At 41.4% G+C, this 25,335-nt stretch overlaps 1 protein-coding gene across 1 annotated transcript; it reads right to left on the bottom strand.

The window, feature by feature from the left end:
- Positions 1 to 1,801: 1,801 nt before the first annotated feature.
- On the bottom strand, positions 1,802 to 25,083 carry LOC117546199. Its single transcript, XM_034216348.1, has 6 exons — positions 24,895 to 25,083; positions 24,712 to 24,826; positions 24,565 to 24,633; positions 22,558 to 22,658; positions 22,387 to 22,484; positions 1,802 to 2,111 (listed from the first exon to the last, which is right to left on the bottom strand). The coding sequence occupies exons 1-6, from the start codon at positions 25,081 to 25,083 to the stop codon at positions 1,802 to 1,804; spliced, it is 882 nt and encodes a 293-aa protein (XP_034072239.1).
- Between the last annotated feature and the right edge of the window lie 252 nt (positions 25,084 to 25,335).

The following is a 25,335-nucleotide window of genomic DNA, read 5'->3' as shown; positions in this document are numbered from 1 at the left end:
TTTGAAAAAAAAGGGGCGGGTCCGCTCAGTGGAACAATAACGAAACGTGGAGGAAGAAAAGTCTGCGTTTAAGTCGTGTGTGTGTAGAGGTGTGTGTGGTTATAACACATCAGCCTGTGGTCGCTCTTTAGCCTTATGATTCTGAAGGTAAACACAGCGAAGGCGGTGCGTGAAAGGCACTGCACGCTCCTCTTCTCAGAGGCTGAGTTAACCCTCCCGCTGCCGCAGAGATGTCATGAAGTGAAGGAGGTTTTCCTTCTATAAAACAGCTGTGGGCAGCAGATGTACTGTGAGAGTCACAGACATGAATACATAGATCAAGGCAGACTGGTGCACACACTCTCCTGTTTTGCCGATCCGGTGCTTAAACAAATATAGCGGCCGGCTCTAGACAATTTGCAGCCCTAGGCGAGATTTTAGCTGGTGCCCCCCCCCCCCATAGAATATATAAAGAATAAATTAAAAATCTCTACAAAAGACGAATACACTACAAAAACAGAAACTTATTGACATAGGCAAAAAGGCTTCAAATGTATTCAGTATTGTATGAACATGTTTGAATTGGGGGATGGACGTCACATCCTCTAGGGGGGTCCGGGGGTAAAATGCTTCAATCTGGTGCACTTTGAGCACACAATTACTACTAGATCTAGGGGGTACAACTCTAAAACACCCATATGAAAAAGATCAGTTAACATTTTAATAATCAAATGAGTATGTGAACATAACCAATAACCTACCATAGCCAATAAATGTAACTTATTTTATTTTTGTTGTTCATTCATATCTTTTTTGACCTAGTTAACATTCATTTATGTATTCATATTTGTATCTCTCCAGTTTTTAAATGATATTTTTGGTTTACTGTCCTATAGTATACATTGAAAACACTAACCCCCCCACAAATACAAAAACCACACTTGCTTTAGTTATAATTCAACAAACATCTTTTAATAAACAAGTAGCTTCCACAGAAGGAGTTATAGAACTATTTGAAAGAACACACGTATTGTAATAATAAATAAAATAAATGAAAAAATATTAACAAATACATAAAAACGATTTATACAAAAAAAGAACAATTACATTTCTGTTTTTGAACACACATATTGTAATAATAAATAAATACCTTACTGACTTGTTTGACTTAAACACTCAGAATTGCACTCGTCTTGACTTCTTTGCTGCAAAGTCATCGATAACGTCCTCATATGACAGCTGACGAGAAACATCACTGTTAATGCTGATGATGGCAAGTCCACTGAGGCGTTCTTGGACCATTGTAGACCTCAGGTAGGTTTTAATTAACTTCAGCTTTGAGAAGCTTCTTTCTGCTGAAGCCACTGTCACTGGCATAGTGACTGTGATCCTGAGGGCCACCCACATATTAGGATAAACCTCCCTCAGGTTCTTCCTTTCCAAGAACACCAACAGTTCCAGGGTGGTCATTGTGGGTGCGGGGAGAGTTGGAAAGTTCATCAGCTCCAGTGCCAACTCTTTTCCATCTATGTCTGACTGTCCGCCAGAGCTCAGGGTGTTGCTCAGTGTTTGACACTGCTTTGTCAGCTCGTTTCTGGGCAGTTCGGGGAAGTTGACAAGCACCCCAAACTTTGCCTGAACTTCTTCCAGGTGTTCAAAACGCTCATTGAGGGAAGTGATGCAAACATCAACCACCCTGTTGAAAAATGTAACTTCCATCTTTTTTAGGGCATTTGCCATTGGCTCATCAGGTGCTTCATAAGAGAACTGCCTCTTGGTTGACCTCAGCCTCTTCTCCTTGACAGCATCCACATCCATGTTCTCACATGTCTTTAGCACTGATCTGAGCAGAGGCAAATCCAGTGGCTCTGTAGTCTTCCAGGGTGGCCTTTGTCTTTCTCAGGAGGTCAACTGCGATGTCAAGTTGCATTGACTGTTTGACTTTACTGATGATGTCGTACCACACCACAGTGCAAATGGAGAAGCGGTAGGACCCCACTTCCTCAGCCAAAGACTGTGCCTCTATTTTGATCATCATGTCAGTGGCCTTGTCCCTCACCTCCAAAAGTGCATCTCGAACATGTTGAGCCTGATATCGCACAGCTTCCACACTGTTGACGGAGAGGCTCCACCTGTTGCTGCATGCGATCTGCAATTTACGGAGGCCTGCTTGTCGCGAAGAGACGGAGCGGCTCCACCTGTTGCTGCCTGCGATCTGGGATCTGCGATCTACGGAGGCCTGCTCCCACCTGTAGAGTTCGGCTGTACTGGAGAGGTTTTTACCCCGGAGACGTCGCGGAGAGACGGAGCAGCTCTACCTGTTGCTGCCTGCGATCTGCGATCTACGGAGGCCTGCTCGTCGCGAAGAGACGGAGCGGCTCCACCTGTTTGCTGCCTGCGATCTGCGATCTACGGGGGCCTGCTCCCACCTGCACGGCTGCACTGGAGAGGTTTTTACCCCGGAGTCGTCGCGAAGAGACAGAGTGGATCCACGCTTGGCCTGCTTCCACCGGGCGTGTGCTGCTGTACGGAGGAGGATTTTACCACGGCTGGGGCCTGCTTTCCACCTGTCCTGGTTCTGCTGTCGCAGAGGCCTGCTTTCACCCCAGGGATACCACGCTGCTGCTTTCGCCTGTCCTTTGCTGCTGTGCTGATTTTGCTCCAGGAACATCGCGGTTCCCTGGTCTGGGAAAATGGCCCATATTGGGATTCTGCTGTGCCTGTTAACTATTTTGGACTATGAGAAGATCTCTAGTCATTCTGAGGAGTCTACTGGATTCAGGTCTGTTCTGTCACCCGCAGTGGGCATCCCCTGCAAAGGTTCGGATGTGTTATACAAACAATTACCGGTTGCCTTGTCACAGTCAATCTGCTCAACAAAATATGTTTGACTTTTTTGTTTTCCTGCAATGATGGTTCTTCAGGACTGCTTCTTAAGCTCAAATCACACTCTCGCAGACTTTTCCGGTGATTCTAAAGTAGATGACAATGTATGTGTGTCGCTTAAGAGGAAAAGATGCCTGGTTTTGTTGTTGTTATTACTGTCAGGAAATGTACAACCTAACCCTGGTCCGCCCAGTAGTAGTAGTCAGATACTGTTAGAGATTAAAAGGGATATCTGGTCCGCTTTTCAAATCTCCGCGCGTCCCTATCAAGCTGGTTATAATACAGGAAGAAATCCAGAGCTACCAAGTAAACAATAATCTACTTTAATGGTAATATGACAAATGCAATACAATCAATAGAGTACAAATTCAATACAGTTAATCTTTGGGATCCCGAATTTACCTGCACGTGAGCCAGCCAGAGGAAAGAGGCTGAACACCGCGTGTGTGTCTGTGTTTATACTCTTTGACAATGGGAGGAGTTATCAGATCCTCCCATTTGGACCTCCTTGATTGGCAGCCCCAAATATCCCTAACACCTTAGACCTTAGGTTTCCCCAATCACTGTAGCTAGATCTAAGTTGAATGCAACTCAAGACATGCTCTCACCTTCCCCCATCTTCCTTTGTCCTCAAAAACACATGTCAACAGGCCCCAAATCCAGCTCACAGTTTTACCCAAATTATTCCCATTTTAAGCTTATCCATAGTTTGCTAACATGAATAAATACAAATATTTCACTACAAATCCCCCTTTTTATCTCCTTCTCCAGAGATAAACTTAGACAAGGCATTTTGAAATATACCCACTGTCATTCTTTTCTACTGTGTCCGTCCCCCAAACATTGTATAAATCCATCCGAAGCAGGTATTTAGAGTACTTGAAAACTTCATGGAGACAGAACACCACTTTCCATGGCAGTGAAGGAACCATGAGGGGGCAGCTGAGTGCTAGAATCATCAGCCCCCCCCCCCCCGTCGGAGGAATAGCCCACAAGGACAGCTAATAGGGAGGGGGAGATGCGGCTTTCCCTTCACGGGTGGAACTGATCAGAGAGAAGTAGACTCCTCTGCTGCCTCGACAAGTCCCCTGTGCCGTCCTGGCTTGCCGTGTCTTTGTCCCCCCGATCCGCTCACAGCAGCTTCTGGGCTGCCTGCTAGAGAGATGTCTTCCTCCTCCTCCTCCTCCGGCCCGCTGATGGCGGCTTCCGGGTCAATGCTGTAGAGATGTCTTCCCGATCCTCCTTCTCCTGCCCGCTGATGATGCCTCCCGGGTCGTCTGCTGTAAGGATGTCTCCAGGGCCCTGCTCCTCCAGTCCACTGCTTCCGAGTAGTCCACGTCTGCCAGGGCCACGTCCGTCCTGATGTCGTCCCGTGCTCCTAGCAGGTGGTTTCCCCGCCGCACACTGGCTCCCGTGGTACGAGTTGTCCCCCTTTTCTCCCAGGCAGACGGCATAAGAGGTCCGCTGGGTCACTCGGTCGGGGCCGGAGAGCCTGGGGTTGAGCCACTTTGTCCTGATGACCTTCAGCCAGACGAACTCTGCTGTGTCGGCCTCGTGCTTCTCGGGTCCCCCTTTTGGCGCCAGCAACCTGTGTGGAGAAATCTGATACAACTCCCTCAAGCCTACGCTCAGCTGTTTTGACCCACTTGGAGCCTGTTGGTGGGGTGTCTTGAAACAACAGCCGTCTGTGAACAGGTTTTCTAAATTAATTGTAGACCTCCTATCTGCCAGTGCAGCTTCAGAATCTTAATACTTGGATTGTGCCAACTAAATAAGAACCTCAACATCTTTAGGTAAACTAAATAACATATTTCAATAGCTCTGAATTTCTGACAAGCATCCGTGTTTATTTTTAAATGAAATCCTATTTAAAATCCAAATATAATATGAACTGCTAATGTTTCTGGTAAAGAAACACACTAATGTTATGGATTCAAAAACAACCAAAATCATGATACTAACCAAGTGAATGATTTCCTGGTGATACTGCTTCTACCTGTCAGTGCTTAGATATTATCAAGCTGAAAAAATGAATACAGAATTCCAACAAACTGTCATCAAATGTCTTTCTATTATAAATGTAGATGAAATGTATATCCCCATAATGACCTAAACAATAAAGTCTATGGCTTTTACTTCTTTACCAGGCTAGTTACATGATGTCTAAATTAAATTCTGTCTCAATACACTACTATGTTTTAGCTTTAACTGTAATATGTTCTTTCTACATTTCAAACCTCAGTTACTCTAATGTCTGTTAAACTATTACAAAATTGTTTCATTATCACAGGTCAACTTCTTCGGTATTCTATTCTGGAATTACATCTCTCACAGTAGCCCCTTGGCCACTGCTTCTGTGTTACCTGTTATAACTCAAATCAATATTTAGAAACATCTCAACATTCATCAAACAGTATCTTATCCCCAGATATGGAGCAGGTTAATTACATTCAATGCTCAGTTTGAACATCTGGGTTGGGGCGGAAGGTTTCTGTCAATCCTTAAAAGAAAAATTTAAATTGTGAATTTTACAGCCATGTTGACATTTATACATTATACACACTCCCCCCTTTTACACATGAAATCATGTGTAACAAAACCCTGTAATGGGAGGGGAACAAAAACTATCAGGTAATTGGTTAGGGACATAACGAACATTATTTACAATTTGACATCCATCATCATTATTTCCACAGTAAACACTTCAGTGAAAAGAAGTGTTCCTCTCCGTCCTTCAGGCCTAAAATAAACAGAATCTTCAGATTTTAGTTTTACATTTGCAAACCACCAACTCATGTGAGAGTAAAATATAACCGGGTCACATGTGCGGTTTCCCCTTTTGTGGAATTTTTAGGAAAGCTCTCGTTTCCCTTGGAGCACCAAAATAATATGTTAGTCCAAAAACATGCTTGGTTGGTTATTGTTTTAGAATCATGCAGTTACACTGATCACATGCCGGCGTTCATTCACACTCACACTGTCTGGTTGTCATGTCAAGTTTGGTCAGCTTCACCCCAGAGTCAGTCATCCACAGTGCCTTGTCAAGTTACACTGTCGGTCAGGGTCAAAGGTCAGTTGGTCTCCGTCTTTTTTGGCCATGTGTCGTGCTCTGCAGAGACTTTGACATTTCAGCATAGGCCAGTATCCTTTGTCTACAAAAATATGTCACGATTTCAACTATGATTTTCAAGATGATTCTCACTTGTCATTGGGACTTCTGCCTCCCACTTTTCCTGAAACTTGGTACAAAACTCACTTCCTTCGAGTACTACTACTACTGCAATCCATTTACACCTAATTAGTATTAAAATGTCTAATGATCTATTTCAGAAACTTGTGTACATAACTATTATCTTGAGTCAAAACATTACTAGGATCTGTGTCGCTCTGCATTTCATAGCTCATTATACTCATTTATCTTTAATTCTGGTCTACTTAAAAAACAATGTTAAACTCTTTAGCAGTGTGTGGAACCTTGGGTGTCCGAACATGCAACAATTACTCCCTCCTTTATCAAGGATTTAAAACCTTAGTCGTTTTATATTTCCATCTTAAAGCCCTCCTATGGTAATAACCATGCTACAATGGTGAAATCAACACTTTAGATTGGAATTTTATATGTGGCTTGGCACCAGCTCTCCCTTTAACATTATTAATACAAATAAAGATTTGTCTTATAGAGTGGTTCCTAAAACTATCCTTTTAATGGTGATCAATATTGTAACCAATGAGATCGCTACTTTATTCACACGTGAATAAAAATCTCTTAAAGAATGATTTGTTAACATGATGAAAATATTGAAGAATATGGTTCTACTCTGTCAGTGTGTTTTAGGATGATTATCATTTTACTTTAATAGTTTCCTCTTTACTGCTATTTTTAATTTACCAATTGATTAATAAATCTTTCTGTCTTTACGTATTTATGAAGTTAATTCAAGTTATTTAAATGTGCGTTTTGTGAATAAGTGTGTTTATGTGTAAACTCACTCATTCCCGTTCTCCTTTTCTCCTCCCCTGGTTTTCTCAAGCCGTGACCCCGGCCTCCTCACTTCTAATCGACCATGCCAACTCCTCTGATTCTGTCTTCTCTTCAGTCCATCAGCTGTTGAATCCATCAGCTGTAACTTTTTTAGGCAGCCATTGGCCCAGTTACATCTGCAGCCCCATCATGCCACTGTTGTTGCACTCCTCCTTTACAGTCTCTCTGCTGTTTTTATGGAGGGCGGATTCTGCTCTCATGTCCTGTCTGAGGGGCTGATGAGAGTATCTCTCTGTATGTCAGCATGCTGTTTGGTTCTGGATGCCACAGGTGGAGATAGTTCTGGCTGCAGTCTTGATGTAGTCTTGTTGTTGTTGGTTCAGCTCTGGTTCTCCGTCTGTACGATGGAGAAGGAGGAGTCTCCTGTTGGGTTAGGTCTTTTGTCTGCTTGGAGGGTCGGGATCGAAGCCATTCTAACTCAGAGGGGAAGTCCAGGTCTCGGGACACCTTACCTATAAGAAGTCTAGCACACTGATGTTAAATAAATCCAACCCTTTCCACTCTGTCTCTTTCTAATCATACTATCTGTCTTAGTTGTTAAATGCCATCTAAACAACATAATTAATGTCTACTAATGATATTACAAAAACTCACTCCAAAAATTGTTTCATCCATTGTTACATATTTACCCAACACAACTCTGAAATACTTACATGTTTCCAGCATCACATATTTCACACACTACGGAAAAAAAACATCCCCATATTTTCTCTCATTTTAAATCCCACTGTTACCTCGAACAATAGTAAACCTGCAGAGCACACCAATCGGATCACAGTAATGAAATTGTAATCAAGTGTAGGCCTATGTCTACTTTCTGAACATTTATTTATATTGTCTAAATTCCTTGTCTATGATGTGCAAACAGTTCGAGTGTAAAATGTGTATTTCACAATGTATTTACACTCTACAGATTCTTGAGTTTACTCATCTCCTGGTGCTGTCGTTGTAAAAAATGTTCAATTCCTTATTGTTTTGTACCAGTTTTCCAAAATCAGTTCTAATTAATATACTGGGCTATTGTCGTTGTTACTATTAACGTGCTTCCCGTCTTCAATACCGGCCAGCAATGTAATGAAAAATGTCAAGGGTGTGATACCCCCTTTCAGCCACTAGATGGCAGCAGCAGAAGTTTACAGATTAAACTCGAAGCTCGAAGCTAAACCATACAAATGTCAAGGGTGTGATACCCCCTTTCAGCCACTAGATGGCAGCAGCTTTTGGCTCTTAGCTCTGGCTTTTAGCTTTCAGCCTTGGTCTGTTATTTAACCCCAGTTTTAAACGGCGACCCGATCTAAAATATCGTGTTTCCAGGTTTTGTCGTGCAGGAATCAAACCTCGCACCGAACAAACTGCACCGTCTCCACGCCACTCAGGAATAAACTACCTGCAGATCTGCGCCAAACTGCTCTATTTACGTTACGCAGGACTTTCCGTCTACCTGGCGATCAACGTTCACGTTTTTTATATAACTTTCCTAACATAGTAAAATATTCATTGTATATTCCATTTAAACTTTCTGGTCGTCTGGATTCTTCCTCAGCTTCGTTATATCTGGCACGTCAGGGGTCACCACTTTGTTAGAGATTAAAAGGGATATCTGGTCCGCTTTTCAAATCTCCACGCGTCCCTATCAAGCTGGTTATAATACAGGAAGAAATCCAGAGCTACCAAGTAAACAATAATCTACTTTAATGGTAATATGACAAATGCAATACAATCAATAGAGTACAAATTCAATACAGTTAATCTTTGGGATCCCGAATTTACCTGCATGTGAGCCAGCCAGAGGAAAGAGGCTGAACACCGCGTGTGTGTCTGTGTTTATACTCTTTGACAATGGGAGGAGTTATCAGATCCTCCCATTTGGACCTCCTTGATTGGCAGCCCCAAATATCCCTAACACCTTAGACCTTAGGTTTCCCCAATCACTGTAGCTAGATCTAAGTTGAATGCAACTCAAGACATGCTCTCACCTTCCCCCATCTTCCTTTGTCCTCAAAAACACATGTCAACAGGCCCCAAATCCAGATCACAGTTTTACCCAAATTATTCCCATTTTAAGCTTATCCATAGTTTGCTAACATGAATAAATACAAATATTTCACTACACTACTCCTGCTGATTTTAAAGCTAGGTCTGGGTTGGGTTTCATCTACTTGAATGTGCGCAGTCTGTTAGGTAAACTAGATTTTGTCCGTATCTGGGCGAGCTCGACTGACGCTGACGTCATTGTTTTATCAGAAACATGGCTAAACAAATCTATTTTGGCCTCTGACATTGCCTTAAAATGGTTTTAATGTGTATAATACCGACCGGCCTAATAAAGGTGGTGGCGTTGCCATTTATGTTAAGAATAAGTTCAGTGTAACCGCTGTAGTTTCCAAATCTATCAGTAAGCAATTTGAATTTTTAGCCTTAAATATAGAAGTGGCAAAGGGTCAACAGGTCATGGTCGTGGGCTGTTACAGACCCCCCTCAGCTGTCAAAGACTCCTTGTCTTCGCTAGCAAATCTTTTATCGCAACTAGACTACAAGGAAATAGTGCTACTTGGAGATTTTAACTGGGACTGGTTAACTGCAGTGTCAGAGAATTTTAAAAACCTTTGTATCTCTTTAAATGTTACTCAGATTGTTGACAGTCCTACTCGCCCTAATATTAAGTCCCCAAATAAATCCTCCCTAATTGATCTCATTTTAACTAATGTTCCCTATAAATACTCAGCTGTGGGAGTATTTGCGAATGATCTGAGTGACCACTGTGATGTAGCCACAATTAGGGACACTAAGGTCCAAAAGGTTAAACCTCGTATTATCATCAAGAGAGACATACAACATTTTGTGGAGCAGGGTTTTGTTCATGATCTGTTTGGGTTTGATTGGAGAAAAATCAATTTGTGTGCTGATGTAGAAACAGCATGGTCTTATTTTTATCTTGGTTTTATGGAAATGATAGATAGACATGCACCCCTGTGTAAATTTAGAGTAAAGGGACGAGACAATCCTTGGTTTTCTTCTGAATTATCTATTCTCCTACATGAGAGAAACAAGGCCTGGGCAAAGGCTAGGAATTCAGGCTCAGAGGTAGAATGGCTGCATTTTAGGCAGCTAAGAAATAGCTTCACTTCAAATGTCAAAAGTGCTAAATCTAAGTATTATCTGTCAGTTACCACAAAGAACCTGAGCAACCCTAGAAAATTCTGGAAAGCCATAAAATCGATATCCACCGGTGATATCCGTAATGAGCTACCTCCGTGCCTTACCACAGTATCTGGCACTATATCGGATAGGGCCACCATACTAAATTGTTTTAATGAGCATTTTGTGTCCTGTGGCTCTCCGTTTCATTCTGTTTCTAATTATGCTTCTGTGAACACCACAGTCGGTGACTCAGAACAATGTGGTCTGGAAATCCCTTTCAGTTTTACTCCTTTTACCGTTGATGTTGTTCGTGAAGTCTTAACCAAGCTTGATCCTAAAAAGCCGGCTGGTCCGGACAACGTAGAACCTTTCTTTTTAAAGATAGCTGCAGATTTTATTGCTCCACCTCTTATTACTCTTTTTAACCTCTCCCTCAGCACGAACAAAATCCCAAAAATATGGAAGTCAGCTTATGTCCTGCCACTACTAAAAGGAGGAGAGGCCACCTTATTAAAACAATTATAGACCCATCTCTAAATTGTCAGTTCTGGCCAAGGTTCTTGAACGCCTAGTGAGTGAACAGGTAAAGGTGATTTTATGTAACAATGACATCCTGTCTAAACATCAGTCAGGCTTCAGAAAGCAACACAGCACCATCACTGCCACAATGAAAGTGGTAAATGATATTACGAGTATTTTAGATAGTAAGCAGAGTTGTGCAGCTCTATTTGTTGACCTATCCAAAGCTTTTGATACTGTCGATCATCGCATTTTGAAGCAAAGGCTGGTCAGTATAGGCATGTCCAGCCATGCAGTAGGGTGGTTTGTAAACTACCTCTCTGAAAGATCCCAATGTGTTCAGTTTGATGGGCTGTCTTCTGAGTGGTTAAACATCACTAATGGTGTACCACAAGGTTCAGTTTTAGGTCCGCTATTATTCTTTATCTATATTAATAGTTTAGGTGAAAATGTCGAAGGAGCAACCTTACATTTATTTATGCGGACGATACCGTTATGTACTGTGCAGGTCCCTCGATTAACGAGGCTGTTGTTAAATTACAGGCTGTTTTTAACATTATTCAGGCTCAGCTCTCTGAGCTTAAGCTTCTTTTAAATGTGGATAAAACCAAGGTAATGCTCTTTTCTAAAGCTAAAAATACACCAGACACTGCTTTGGATATTGTAACTACGCAATAAATACAACTTGAAGTGGTTACCTGTTACAAATACTTGGGTATCTGGCTTGATGACTGTCTCACTTTTAAACTTCATGTCAATAACCTGCTTAAAAAGCTGAGGGTTAGGCTAGGTTTCTTTTCCAGAAATAAGTCCTGTTTCTCGCTTGAGGCCAGGAAAAGGCTAGTCACTGTGACCTTTTTACCTGTGCTGGATTATGGTGATTTGTTATATATGAATGCACCTGCCAATTACCTGAGCAAGTTAGATGCTGGGTATCACAGTGCACTGAGATTTTTGACAAATTGTAAAGCACTTACGCATCACTGTACCCTGTATACCAAGGCGGTTATGCCATCACTTACTGTATGGAGGCTCAGTCACTGGTACTTTTTCATTTACAAAGCCATGTTGGATAAACTACCATCTTATATCTGCTCCCTGATCTCTCTGCGAATTGAAAGTACTTATTGCCTGAGATCGCATGCTGTGGTTTTATTAAATGTGCCAAGTGCTAGGACTGTCTTAGGGAAGAAAGCTTTTAGATGTGCAGCTCCACTAACATGGAACAGTCTGCAAAAAATAATGGAAAATTACCAAGCTAGTACCACTACATGTTTTTAAAGCTTGGTTGGATGCTACAAAATCAGATGCTGTTGGTACCTGTACTTGTGGTTAAATATGTAAATTGTAATCCCTGTACATTTTGCTGTATGATGTCCTTTTGTTGTTTATGTCTTCTTGTGGAACCTACTGCTGCAGGTCTCCCTTGAAAAAGAGATCATTGATCTCAATGGGATTTTACCTGGATAAATAAAGGTTTTGAATTCAATTGAATTGTTGACCCGGCTCTCCCACCTGGTTTCAGACCATGATTTCAAGGTAGTGGTGACATGGCTCTTCAAAATGTCCCAGCGCTTTGTGGATGCTGAAAACAATGTAAAAAGCTTTTGGAGGCAGCCAAAGTATCCAGTGGCATCTTGGGAGCTTTTCGCTGCATCAGCTAACACCAGATTGAGAGTGTGTGCGCCACATGGCACGAGTAGTGCCCTCGGGTTTAGTTCAAGTAACCTGGCCTGAACTCCTTTGTTTTTTCCCTCGCATATTGGCACCATTGTCATAAGACTGTCCCCTACAGTCCTCAAAGGGGATGTTCAGTTCTTGGAGCCTGTCCAGGATGAGGGATGACAAACTCTCGCCAGTTGATTCCTCAGCAACAAGGAACCCCATGAAGTGTTCCTTAACTTGTGGCATCTCCTCCATTGTAACAATCCTTAAGATGACTGATAACTGCTCTGTATGGCTAATGTCAGGTGTGCAGTCCAGAATGATGGAATAATATTTAGCCTTCTTAATTTCTTCAATCATGTGGGCACTGATTCTCTCACCGATACATTCAATGAGTTCATTTTGAATATTTTTTCCGAGATATGTGGTATGGCTTGCACCCCTTTTGACTTTAGCAACGTGTTCTTTCATTACAGGGTCAAACATTGCCATCAGCTCCACTTCTTTAAGGAAGTTGCCATTGTTGGGTTTGTTGGGTTTGTTGAGTGTGTCACATGTTCCCCTGAGGCCCATGTTTCTCTCAGCTAATGATTGAATGATGGCGACCAACCTTGTTACCAACTCACGCCATCTCTTTCTTTCTATGTCTGTAGGCGCCATCTCAGTCCTATCAATATTTTGCCCCTTTTGTAATCGAAACTCTAACTGTTTCCATGATTCCATGTGTTTAGTATGTTCTGGAGTATTTTCGTGTGTTTTCAATAATTGGTGGCAATTTTTCCAGTCATTTAGTCCTGCACTGATTAATTTCTATTCCTTCTGGGAGAACAGCTTGCAGCAAAAACAGTAAAGGCTGTCATTTTTCTGTGAGTACAATAGCCGGCTTCTCTAGATTATTTCCCCATTTACCAGTTTTCTATAGAAGTATTGGTGGTGGCAGCTTCTCCCATCCTGTCGTTTTGGAAAAATTAAGTGTGGTTTTGCCTGATAGGGTCCTCTGCTCACAAACTCTGTTCTTACCTTATCAGACATGGATGGCCAGTCTGCAGGGTCAACAGCTGCTGCCTTTGTGGCGTCACGTGCTGCAGACTGTGTTGTGGTACTCGGGATCAATGTTTCCCCTGCAGATTGTGTAGCAGCAGGTTCACTTGGGATTGATACGTTTTCACCTGCATGCACAGTAGGGCTGTGCATCTTCACTGGTCTCACGATTCGATTCAATTCGCTATCCCGATGCATACCAATGCGTTGCATCCTCAATTTTCTATATTACTGCACATGGCTTATTTTTCATCAATGCATACATGCAGTAAATACATATTAACTCTCTTTTTATTATTTAGAAAGTGCTTCAGAAATCAATAACATAAATGTCTTGACATTCATTTATAAACCAAAATAAATGAATTGTATAGGTCTAGCCTCCTATATCTGTGTGAAGTTGTTCCATCCTCAAAAACAAAAAAATAATGCTTCTGCAGTCTAGCTGCAGCTTCTAGCAACAGTCTTCTGTTAAAGAAAGGACACTGAATGTCCTGAATATGGCATCTCACACACAGGACTTGAGTCTGAACACAGCCGACAACAGGAGTATTTATAATAGCATATACAAACAAAAATACTGCATGTGGGTGCACACTTACATTCTGTCTTACTGTTACATAAATCCCATGAATGTATGAGATTAAGTTAGCTTCATTATATCTCAGTGATTAAGTGATTAATAAAGTTTCTATCGGGTCACTATCAGTCTGTCACTCATTATATTCAGGGGCGGGGTTTGGAGGAACGGAGAGGAGACGGTGATCGCGGAAGCTTTTTTCCTCCTGCCTTCACAAACTGTACACACGTATATATCGTCTTAAAATTGCTAGAGGACATTCATACTTTGCAATCCAAGACTTAATTAAATCCACCAAAAACCTGACATGATTGTAACGCGATTATTTTTGAAAAACATAAATCCCTGTGCCGCAGCGACACGGAGTGATTCAGAGCGGGTCCTTCTGCTGTTGGTTCTGGACTGGTGGTGTTGTGTTGGTGGATAAAGCAGACTGCTCCGTGTTTGGTGTTGCTGTGCCGCTGTGCCGCTGTCACGTCTGTTCCCTGATCTCTACGTCACCGACCGATTTGATATTAAAGTGACAGAAAAAAAAAACGTTATAGTAAAGCAGCGGCCGGAAAATCAGGAAGCAACGTTACTACGCTATAACCGATTATCTTCCGTCACTGCATCGATACCGAATCGTCCACGTCCGCATCGCAATGCATCGTAGAAACGATTATTTTCAACACCCCTAATGCACAGTCAAACATGCATGGACACAGTTAGACACCCACTGTGTGTGTGATCAATGTCTCTCCTGCAGATTGTGTAGCAGCAGGTTCACTTGGGACAGGTAGTGATACGTTTTCACCTGCAGACAGTCAAACATGCATGGATACAGTCAGACACCCACTGTGTGTGTGTGTGTGTGTGTGTGTGTGTGTGTGTTAAATTAACATGTACATTATTAGTAAGAGACGTGCTATTGTAATGTGCAATAATAAACTGGACTCACGTGCTGCAGACTGTGTTGTGGTACTCGGGACCAATGTCTCTCCTGCAGATTGTGTAGCAGCAGGTTCACTTGGGACAAGTAGTAGTGATACGTTTTCACCTGCAGACAGTCAAACATGCATGGATACAGTCAGACACCCAATGTGTGTGTTAATATTAGCGTATGACTTAAAATGTAGTCTCAACATATGTATTGTACTGTATTACAGGATGAAAGTCATCAGATATAATTGTAAATAGCATGCTATGTAATTTAAAAGATCCTGTTAGCAGGGCAGTGGTGTTTGTTCTCGGCATGAAAGAGGTCTCCATTCCATTTCTAGTAAGACATGTAGGTGATTAGGTAAGGTGTGGGTGAGAAGAGAAATGAAGACAGTTTGTATGTGAAATGAAAAAAGAAATGTATTTGTGCTTGAAATAGTGTATGCAATTAGGTATATAGTATCATCACTGAGTGATCCGAACTCGGATAGGGGAAGCAAACACAGACATCACAACACGTACCTTTACGTAGCTTCTAGGGGAGATGTCTCACCGTAGCTGTCAATCTGATCAAAAGACGTGTTCAATGGCATTCAAACGAGAAAAAACGCGGCTGAATTGGTTAATCCATAGGGTTTTAACGTCTCTGTATAACAATTTCTCATTTATAATCCATAATTCCATTTTTATGTAAAAATCGCAGAGCAAAAGTTAGCTACTAATGGTAGTCACCAGAGTGGCTGCTGCTTCCGGTGTTGGCTATGCGGCAGTCCAGCGCAGTCTAACACACACACATTACCAAATAAGGAGTGAGAGTGACACGTAGCCAAAACCGGAAGCTGCATACACTCTGGTGGCTACCATTAGCAGCTAACTTTTGTGCTCCGATTTTTACATAAAAATGGAATTATGGATTATAAACAATTGCTTCAAAGCCACATATACATTATCAACCTATGGATCAACCGATTCAGCCGCGTTTTTTCTCGTTCTAATACCATTGAACACGTATTTTGATCAGATTGACAGCTACGGTGAGACAATCTCCCGTAAAAGGTACGTGTTGTGATGTCTGTGTTTGCTTCCCCTGTTGCGAGATCGGATCGCTTAGATACTATACTTAAATAATCTGTGGAGTCTCAGCTTTAATCGGATATATATTGTAGGTGCAGTTTGGATAAGTAAAACTCTGTTATCCTCTTAAGGCAAGGCAAGTTTATTTATATAGCACTTTTCAACACAAGGCTATTCAAAGTGCTTTACAAAAAATGAAAGACATTAAGAAAATGGCATTTAAAATCAGTCATTAAAAAGAAAAGCTAATAAAAGAAACATTAAAAGAAAAATACATGGATAAAAGTTACAGTGCAGTCTAAGATATCAATTGTTCAACTAAACATTAAAAGAAAAAGTACATGGATAAAAGTTACAGTGCAGTCTAAGATATGAATAGTTCAATTAAAAGCAGCGACAAAAAGAAAAGTCTTCAGCCTGGATTTAAAAGTAGTCAGAGTTGCAGCGGACCTGCAGGTTTCTGGGAGTTTGTTCCAGATATTTGGAGCATAATAACTGAACGCTGCTTTACCATGTTTAGTTCTGACTCTGGGGACAGAAAGCTGACCAGTCCCTGAAGACCTGAGAGATCTGGATGGTTCATAATTTAGCAGGAGGTCAGAAATGTATTTTGGGCCTAAACCATTCAGTGCTTTATAAACCAGCAGCAGTATTTTGAAATCTATTATTTGACACACAGGAAGCCAGTGTAAAGACTTCAGAACAGGAGTGATGTGATCCACTTTCTTAGTGTTAGTGAGGACTCGAGCAGCGGCGTTCTGAATCAGCTGCAGCTTCCTAATATATTTTTTAGTGAGACCTGTGAAGACACCATTACAGTAGTCGAGTCTACTGAAGATAAAAGCATGGACAAGTTTTTCCAAATCCTGCTGTGACATTAGTCTTTTAATCCTAGATATATTCTTTAGGTGATAGTAGGCTGATTTAGTAACTGTTTTAATGGGACTGTTGAAACTCAGGTCAGAGTCCATGACTACACCTAGATTTCTGGCTTTATCTGTTGTTTTGAACATTGCACACTGAAGCTCAGCGCTAACTTTTATATGTTCTGACTTGGCTCCAAAAACCATTACCTCAGTTTTATCTTTGTTTAATTGGAGAAAGTTCTGACACATCCAGTCATTGATTTGTTCAATGCACTTACTCAGTGTTTGAATTGGAGCATAGTCTCCTGGTGAAATTGTTACGTAAATGTGTGTGTCATCTGCATAGCTATGGTAACTTATTTTGTTGTTTTTCATTATCTGAGCCAGTGGTAGCATGTAGATGTTAAAGAGAAGAGGCCTCAAGAAGTCCCGCGCACCTTGTCTTAGGCCCCACGGACCCGAAATCGCGTCATTTGCAGGAAACAACGTCTAAGGAACCTTAATATTTAATAAACTATGAATATTTTATATCCATATAACGGGAAAAAAAACTAATTTAACTGATCGTTTTCATTTTTTTTTCTCCAAAAAAAAAAACACACAATGCTAACAGTGAGCCTCTGAATTAGCCACGAGCGAAAAATGCTAACCTATTACTGCACTCCTAGCTCCCTTATTACTTATCCTAGCTCCACATCCAACACATTGTTTATCACCGTAAAGCCACAGAATCTAACGGTGCCCACCTCAACACTGCAAGATACAAACTCGCGAGGTTATCAACAAAAACGTACATCAAAACAAGTGGCGCTAGCTACTAACATGCCCTAGGCTAACATAGCTCTTTGTCTGGTCTAAACTGGTTTTCAAAGGCATTGCTATCCGCGTGAGGTAGCATGGACCTGCTTCATTAGCTTAACTAGCATTAGCAATGCACACACCCACCGCGTGTTCCAATGAAAAGCATACAACGTCAACACATTTCCGTATAACACACCAATTGCGATATTACTCACGTTTGACAAAGTGGAGCAGGGTTTCTATGTACCGAGAAGTGGGTATTTTAATGAGTCTGTCGACGACAAAACCTCCGCGCACACACACAGCCAAGGCAAGCTACCTGAATTAAATCTCCCTAAACCGGCAATACCGGAAATGTGACATCCGGTTTGTCCTTCACAATAACGTTTTTCAAAATAAAGGTACATTTAATATTGACGTATCAAATTGATTCAAATGTCTTACACAACACATGTATCGAGACAATAAATGAACTGTTTATATAGTCGATCAACACCGTGTATGTTACTCATTACAGCAGGGGTGGGGAACCTCCGGCAGGAATACGGCCCGCAAGACCATTTGATACGGCCCTCGAGGTAATTTATAATAGCACAAGCAAAAAATGTAAGAAATCGAGATCGCAAAATAATTAAACAAGCGAGTGCCTGTTTTTCCTGGCCACGGTCAGGGTCCTTGAACACAACACGAGCCTAACGTGTCATTCCGTGGTATATGTCTTGTCTGACAGGGGTGCAGTTCTGACTGAGAGCACCAGAACGTTGCTCCGGGACTTAAAAAATGTCAGTACCCATAAGGAGCCGTACACATGCCACAGTTTTTGCATGGCTGTGTCTTTAGTTGAGAGCCCAGTGGCGATCTGTTCATCTGTCACACATACAGTCAATAACTTTGTTGTTATTAGCATCTGGTTAGCTAGCTATGCTAACGAATATAAGAAGCTTTTACTACAACCAGTGAGGTAAACGCACATCTTTATATGATCATTATAGTTATAAAAAACAAGAGAATAAAGGAAAAACAGGTATAAAATACTATACGATTAATAAACAAGAATACAGTTTGAAAGGAGAGTGATTTTTAAAATATCCATAAAGAAAAAGAAAATCTGCTTCCAGTTCTGTTTCATATGGGTGTTGAGAGATGTTTCCATAGATCTCTTCATGTTGCTCTCAAAGTGCACCAGATTGATGCTTTTAACGCCAACATTTAAAACAAAATCTTCCCGGGGGAACATGCCCCCGGACCCCCCTAGATGAGGTTAGGTCCCCCCCCCCCCACTTAAATCATGTTCACATGGATAGGATACTAAATACATTTGCACACATCTTGTGTCCATATCTTTCTGTTTTGGTGGTCACAACCGTGCACATGTATTTTAATTGAACTATTCATATCTTAGACTGCACTGTAACTTTTATCCATGCACTTTTTATTTTAATGTTTAATTGAACTATTCATATCTTAGACTGCACTGTAACTTTTATCCATGTATTTTTTCTTTTAATGTTTATTTTATTAGCTTTTCTTTTTAACAACTGATTTGAAATGCCATTTTCTTAATGTCTTTCATTTTTTGTAAAGCACTTTGAATTGCCTTGTGTTGAAAAGTGCTATATAAATAAACTTGCCTTGCATGCATGCGAGAGTCATGGTAAGATATCTGGATTAAGAGGTTGCTTTTTCTTTGCACAGCATGAAAGAAAGGCCAAATGAATGGGCTGTGATTTTAGTTTTTTTAAGCAGAGGTCAATAATTTGTACGGCCCTCGGAGGATGTTGTAAACATTGAAATGGCCCTTGAGAGGAAAAAGGTTCCCCACCCCTGCATTACAGGATAATCACATGACACTAAATCAGACCGGCTGTTCTCCTCAGTTTACATCCTGCTGGTTTAAATTATGTGTTCTATTGTATTGCATAGAAAGATGTGTTACTGTTTTGCTTGTAGTGGAAAGACTGTTTGTAGTCGTAGATAGAAAAACAAAGATGGAAAACATTTCACCATACATTGTTTATGACTTTTATATGTATTGGGTGTTTATGGTTCATGTGGGAAATTAATAAGCAGAGCTGTTGCTGGTAAATTTGTGTGCCATCATAATAGCAATGTGTATACAGCGTTTCGTGAATATCTGGAAAAATATGCGAGTAGTTTGGAGTCATTTGAGACATGTAAATCATCAAAAATGGTACATTCTCTGTTAGCTTACGTTCACCCCGATTGAGCTAGCAACTATTTTATTTTATCCATGATATTGGATATGGGCTTAACTTGTCCTGGAATGGAATTTTTCCGATCTTTTCCCGAGGAGGTGTTTGCGAAAATGCGCTGAAAATGCATGAATAACGCCGATTTTTCAAAATGGTAGACTTTCTGGGGGGCGGGGCTAATGGAAGCTATTTTGAAATATGTCCGCAATTCCATCAGTAATGTCTGTGGCAAGATTGGGGTAGTTTGGAGAAACTATATGTGACTATCGCACAATAGGGGGCGCTACTGAGCTGGTGTACAAAAATGTACGTTTTTTTTTCTACAGTCTGGAAAAAGGCGTGGGTTGTGACGTGTGTTCCAAGTTATCCATCCAAAAGTCATTTTAGCGATTTTGTGGCATTTAAATCGTCAAAATTGGTACATGTTCTGTTAGCTTACGAGCTCCCCGTTTGAGCAGTCGATTATTCATTCGTAATTTAGCATCGCATTGGATATGGGCTGATCTTGTCCTGGATCGGAATTTTTCCGATCATTTTCCTTAAAATGGACATATTTCAAAATGGCCGACTTAATAGGGGGCGTGGATAATGGAAGCCATTTTGAAATATGTCCGCATTTCCATGAGGAATCTCTGTGCCAAGTTTCGGCTAGTTCTAAGAAACTATATTTGACTACCGCACAATAGGGGGCGCTACTGAGCCATATTTGCTAAAACGTACGATTTTTTTCTACAGTCTGGAAAACGTTGTGGGCTGTGACATGCGTTCCAAATGTAAAGGCTGCAACTCATTTTTTCCCCTACTTATGTCTCGGTACATTTTTTAACCCTTCGATTTCGAGAAAAAACTGAATAGGACTCGCCCAAATCTTTCATTGGTTGCGACCCTTTAAATCTCAGTTTATACTCACCTTGCCAGTATGTCTATGACAACATATATTTGTTTAGGCCATCGGTTCTTGATATAAATTAGTTGTGTTTTTGGCACCCCCTATTGTCCGAAATGAACATTGTTTGTCGTGCCTATTTACCAAGACACACTGAACCTATCCATTGAAATCTGTGATATTTGGATACATTTTGGATGAATTGTGAGCATTTATGTGTAGGCCACACCTTTTTGCTAATACATTTTGATTGATGTTGGCCACATTTTTCCACACCTCGTGCTCATTTTACTGTTTTTCACATTATGCTAATTAAAAAAAAATCAAAGTAGGCGGAGCTTCGGGATTTCATGGGGATTTTTAGATAATATGTAGAACTGCTGCACCCGAATAAGTGTGCAAAATTGCAGGTCCGTCAGAGTCACGCTGCGACTTTGTAAATGTTTCGAAAAACTGCATTTACACAGGTGGCGCTAGAGAGCAAGTTGGACATTTTTCACCCATCAAATCCAGAATGTTAACATTTTCACCCGTCCTGCCGGCGTTGCTAAATGTCGCTACATGAATAGTGTCGTAACCCCCTCAAAAACAGGTCGAAAGTGCAGAACCGGTAAAATAATAATAAGAAAATCTGACGATTTCAATAGGTCTTTGCACTTCGTGCTCAGGCCCTAAATATATACAAATTAATATATGAATGAACAGATGAAGTTCGATATCCAGAACTTTAACAAACTCAGCCTTCATCTCTTCAGCAGCTGCAGTGTTATTTCCCGCCACTAGATGCCACTCCGGCTTGCTGCTTGATTACATCACATTTGTCGAATTCAAAAACCCTATGAGCGAGACTATTTCCCGCCGGGTGCGGTGGCGCGCGCCTGTAATCCAAGTTACTAGGAGGCTGAAGCTGGTGAAGCTTTTGAGCTCAGGAGACCTGAGCTGCAGCGGACTATGCCGATCGGGTGTCCGCACTAAGTACGGTATCGATATGGTGCGCCTGGGGGAGCTCGGGACCACCAGGTCGTCTAAGGAGGGGTGCATCGGCCAAGGCCGGAGACGGAGCAGGCCAAAGCCCCCGTGCCGCTCAGTAGTAGGATCGCGCCTGTGCATAGACGCTGTAGAGCAGCCTGTGCAATACAGCGGGACCCAGTCTTTTTAACTCAAAAATAAAATACTACAACAACATTATATTTTTCCACCACACAGCAGCTTCATCACTGTCTTTTTTAATTTTCTTATTCTCATGAAAAACCCTCACGAAGCAGCTGAACTGCGTGTCCTACACTGCCTCCACCTGGAGGAAACCTGAAACTACATCAACAACACTGATAGTCTTATAGTAAAACTGTACATTCAAAAATGCTGCAGCAGGACATACTTGTTGGTGGTTTATTATACTGAAATGTGGTACTGTAAACACTATAGTCTATAGTCTTTGTTAGTTAATATGTAAAGTGTTTACACATTTCTCATCTGATTGTCTTCATCTTGTTCTTTATTGGGGCTTCAGTTCTCTGTAATCTGTGTGTACAATGTGCCAACTCAGTGGCTCTATTAGAAAAGGTGCTTTGGTGAAGTGGCTAATATGATCACAATTGCTCGGGTGAACAAAGTTCATGCAGAGCAGGAAACTAATGAACATATCCCGCTGTTTTAAAAAACCTCATTCCAGTTTTGTATTGCTTTTAGCGTCTGTTAAGGGAAAAAATAATATATATAAATGCATACATTGAAGGTGTTCATCTCCAATTATACAGAATCAAATATTTTACCTGTAATCAGGATCAACTGGTGATGTGTTTGCTGCTCCTTTGGCGTTGTTGTAAGACAGGCGGATCTCATTTTCATACATCATGTAGTTGTCAAAGAACTATTTAACAACAAAACCGCATTAACATTTGACAAAAAAAACCTTTTGATATTTAAATGTGATTCACACTCACCGTTCTGGTGGTTCCACAGGTATCCACACTGAAGGAAAAATATGCAACGCGATCGTCGCTGAACTGTGGTGTGCAGGACTGGTCCTTTAGCGTCAGCTGACTTCCGTTCCGTTCCTCTCAAAAATTCTTGAGAAAGCGGTCGCAAAACAGCTGTGTGATTACTTAAAAAACAATGATTTATTTGAAGATTTTCAGTCTGGCTTTAGAACACATCATAGCACAGAGACAGCTCTGGTTAAAGTCACAAATGACATTCTAATAGCCTCTGACAAGGGACGTGTCTCTATTCTTGTTTTGCTCGATCTCAGTGCTGCATTTGATACTATCGACCATGATATCCTATTGCAAAGACTAGAGCACTTAGTTGGCATACAGGGAACTGCTTTAGACTGGTTTAGGTCCTATCTATCTGAACGCTCTCAGTTTGTACGTGTCAATGATGAATCTTCCACGCAAACCAAAGTTAGCCATGGAGTGCCACAGGGCTCAGTGCTCGGACCTATTTTGTTCACATTATATATGCTTCCGTTAGGCAATATTATAAGGAATCATTCTGTACATTTTCATTGTTATGCGGATGATACTCAACTATATTTATCAATCAAGCCTGATGAAATTAATCATCTAAATAAAATGCAAGACTGCCTTAAGGACTTAAAAACGTGGATGACCTTAAACTTTTTGATGTTAAACACGACCAAAACTGAAGTTATTGTACTTGGCCCGAAGAATCTACGAAACAAATTATCTAAGGATATATTAACCATGGATGGCATTAATTTGGCCTCCAGTGAGACTGTAAGGAATCTTGGTGTTATATTTGATCAGGATTTATCCTTTAACGCCCACATAAAATCAATGTCAAGGACCGCCTACTTCCATCTACGTAACATTGCAAAAATCAGGCATATCTTGCCTCAAAACGATGCAGAGAAACTAGTCCATGCATTTGTTACTTCAAGGCTGGATTATTGTAACTCTTTATTATCAGGGTGTACCAAGAAGTCAGTCAAGTTGCTTCAGCTGATTCAAAATGCTGCAGCTCGTGTACTAACCAGAGTTAGGAAAAGGGACCACATTACTCCTGTTCTGGCTGCCTTACACTGGCTCCCTATAGAACACAGGATAGAATTTAAAATTCTTCTTCTCGCCTACAAAGCCCTTAATGGGCAGGCGCCATCTTACCTTAAAGAACTCATTATACCCTACTGTCCTACTAGGGCATTGCGTTCCAAGAATGCAGGGTTGTTGGTTGTTCCTAGAGTCTCTAAAAGTACAATGGGAGCCAGAGCCTTTTCTTATCAAGCTCCACATTTGTGGGAATCAGCTTCCAGTTTGTGTTCGGGCGGCAGACACCCTATCCGTTTTTAAGAGTGCGCTTAAGACCTTCCTTTTTGATAAAGCTTATAGTTAGGGCTGATTAGATTCAGCCCCTAGTTTTGCTGATATAGGCTTAGTTTGTCGGGGGACATCTTACTTCTTCCTTCTCTCTGTCTATACCTGTGTACTCTCATGTTCCGATTAACCCAGCTTCCCCAAATGTCTTTCTTTTTGGTGTCTGTATACGCCGGGATCCGGAGTCATGGATGATCCTGCGCTCCTCTGTCCTGGATCTTGAGTCGTGGCTGTGGTCCTGGATCATAGGTCCTGGATGGATATCCTCGTGGATTCATCTTCCTATTATACACACATGCATTTCCAAACATTTGGACTACCTATGTTGCAAATGTATTATCTTTTCAATTTACACACGGCATCTATTGCACATCTGTCCGTCCTGGGAGAGGGATCCCTCCTCTGTTGCTCTCCCTGAGGTTTCTCCCATTTTTCCCTTTAAACTGTGGGTTTTCTTCGGAAGTTTTTCCTTGTACGATGTGAGGGTCTAAGGACAGAGGGTGTCGTATTGTCATACTGATATTTTGTACAAACTGTAAAGTCCACTGAGACAAATGTAACATTTGTGATATTGGGCTATATAAATAAACATTGATTGATTGATTGACTGACTTGGCTTCAGATTACGAGTCGATTCAACCTTCACAGCCACAGCGGTCATTGTGCCATTGGGGTGGCACTCTGGAGGAAGAAGCAGGCAATGTGTAAACACAAATCCATCAATTAAAGCAGCAAATATACTTACATGTTCCATCTTACCTGTTGCTTTTAAGGGGAAGTAGCAAGCCAGATAGAGATCAGCAAGCACCCAGTCGTTTGCACGATCCAACAGAAGCAGGTCAATTCTGGATTTGACTGATTCTGCAGTGAGCAGCTGTGGAAAAGAAAGTAAAGTTAGCCAATGCAGAAGATCTATGGTGGGATTTTGTAGTTTTGACATACCTCGAAAACAGCGTCCTTGGCAGTGTATGGCAGAATGAGGCTGAGGTGTGTGCCGTTCTCATAGAAATTGTAGTCTTCAGCCATCTCAGCCGTCAGCTCTCGAGGTCCAACGATAGCCTTGAAATTAGAGCCGTGACTCCCGAACTTCACGCTGATGTAAAACTGATTCTGGTCACAGGTGCCAGCCATGATGGGTAACACTAGAGCAGCAAAACATGCATTATCCATTTGATTGTGTAGCTTTTACTCTTATATATGTTTTATTTAATTTTAGAAAACACAATTTGCATGAAGATATTGTCAAAAGCAAATTCAATATGATCTCACCAATATCCTGCAGAGAGGCCTGCAGGTCGACCGGGGAGCGCAAAAGGAGTTTCTTCAGGCAGGACGATCAACCCCAAAGATCAGAGGGAGGAAGTAGGATGTAACCAAGCGCTC

The sequence above is a fragment of the Gymnodraco acuticeps genome, unplaced genomic scaffold (assembly GCF_902827175.1).
Source record: "Gymnodraco acuticeps unplaced genomic scaffold, fGymAcu1.1, whole genome shotgun sequence".
Classification (NCBI taxonomy): Eukaryota; Metazoa; Chordata; class Actinopteri; order Perciformes; family Bathydraconidae; genus Gymnodraco; species Gymnodraco acuticeps.
Note: the sequence above shows the minus strand (reverse complement) of the source record. Positions and strands in the feature narration are given on the sequence as shown.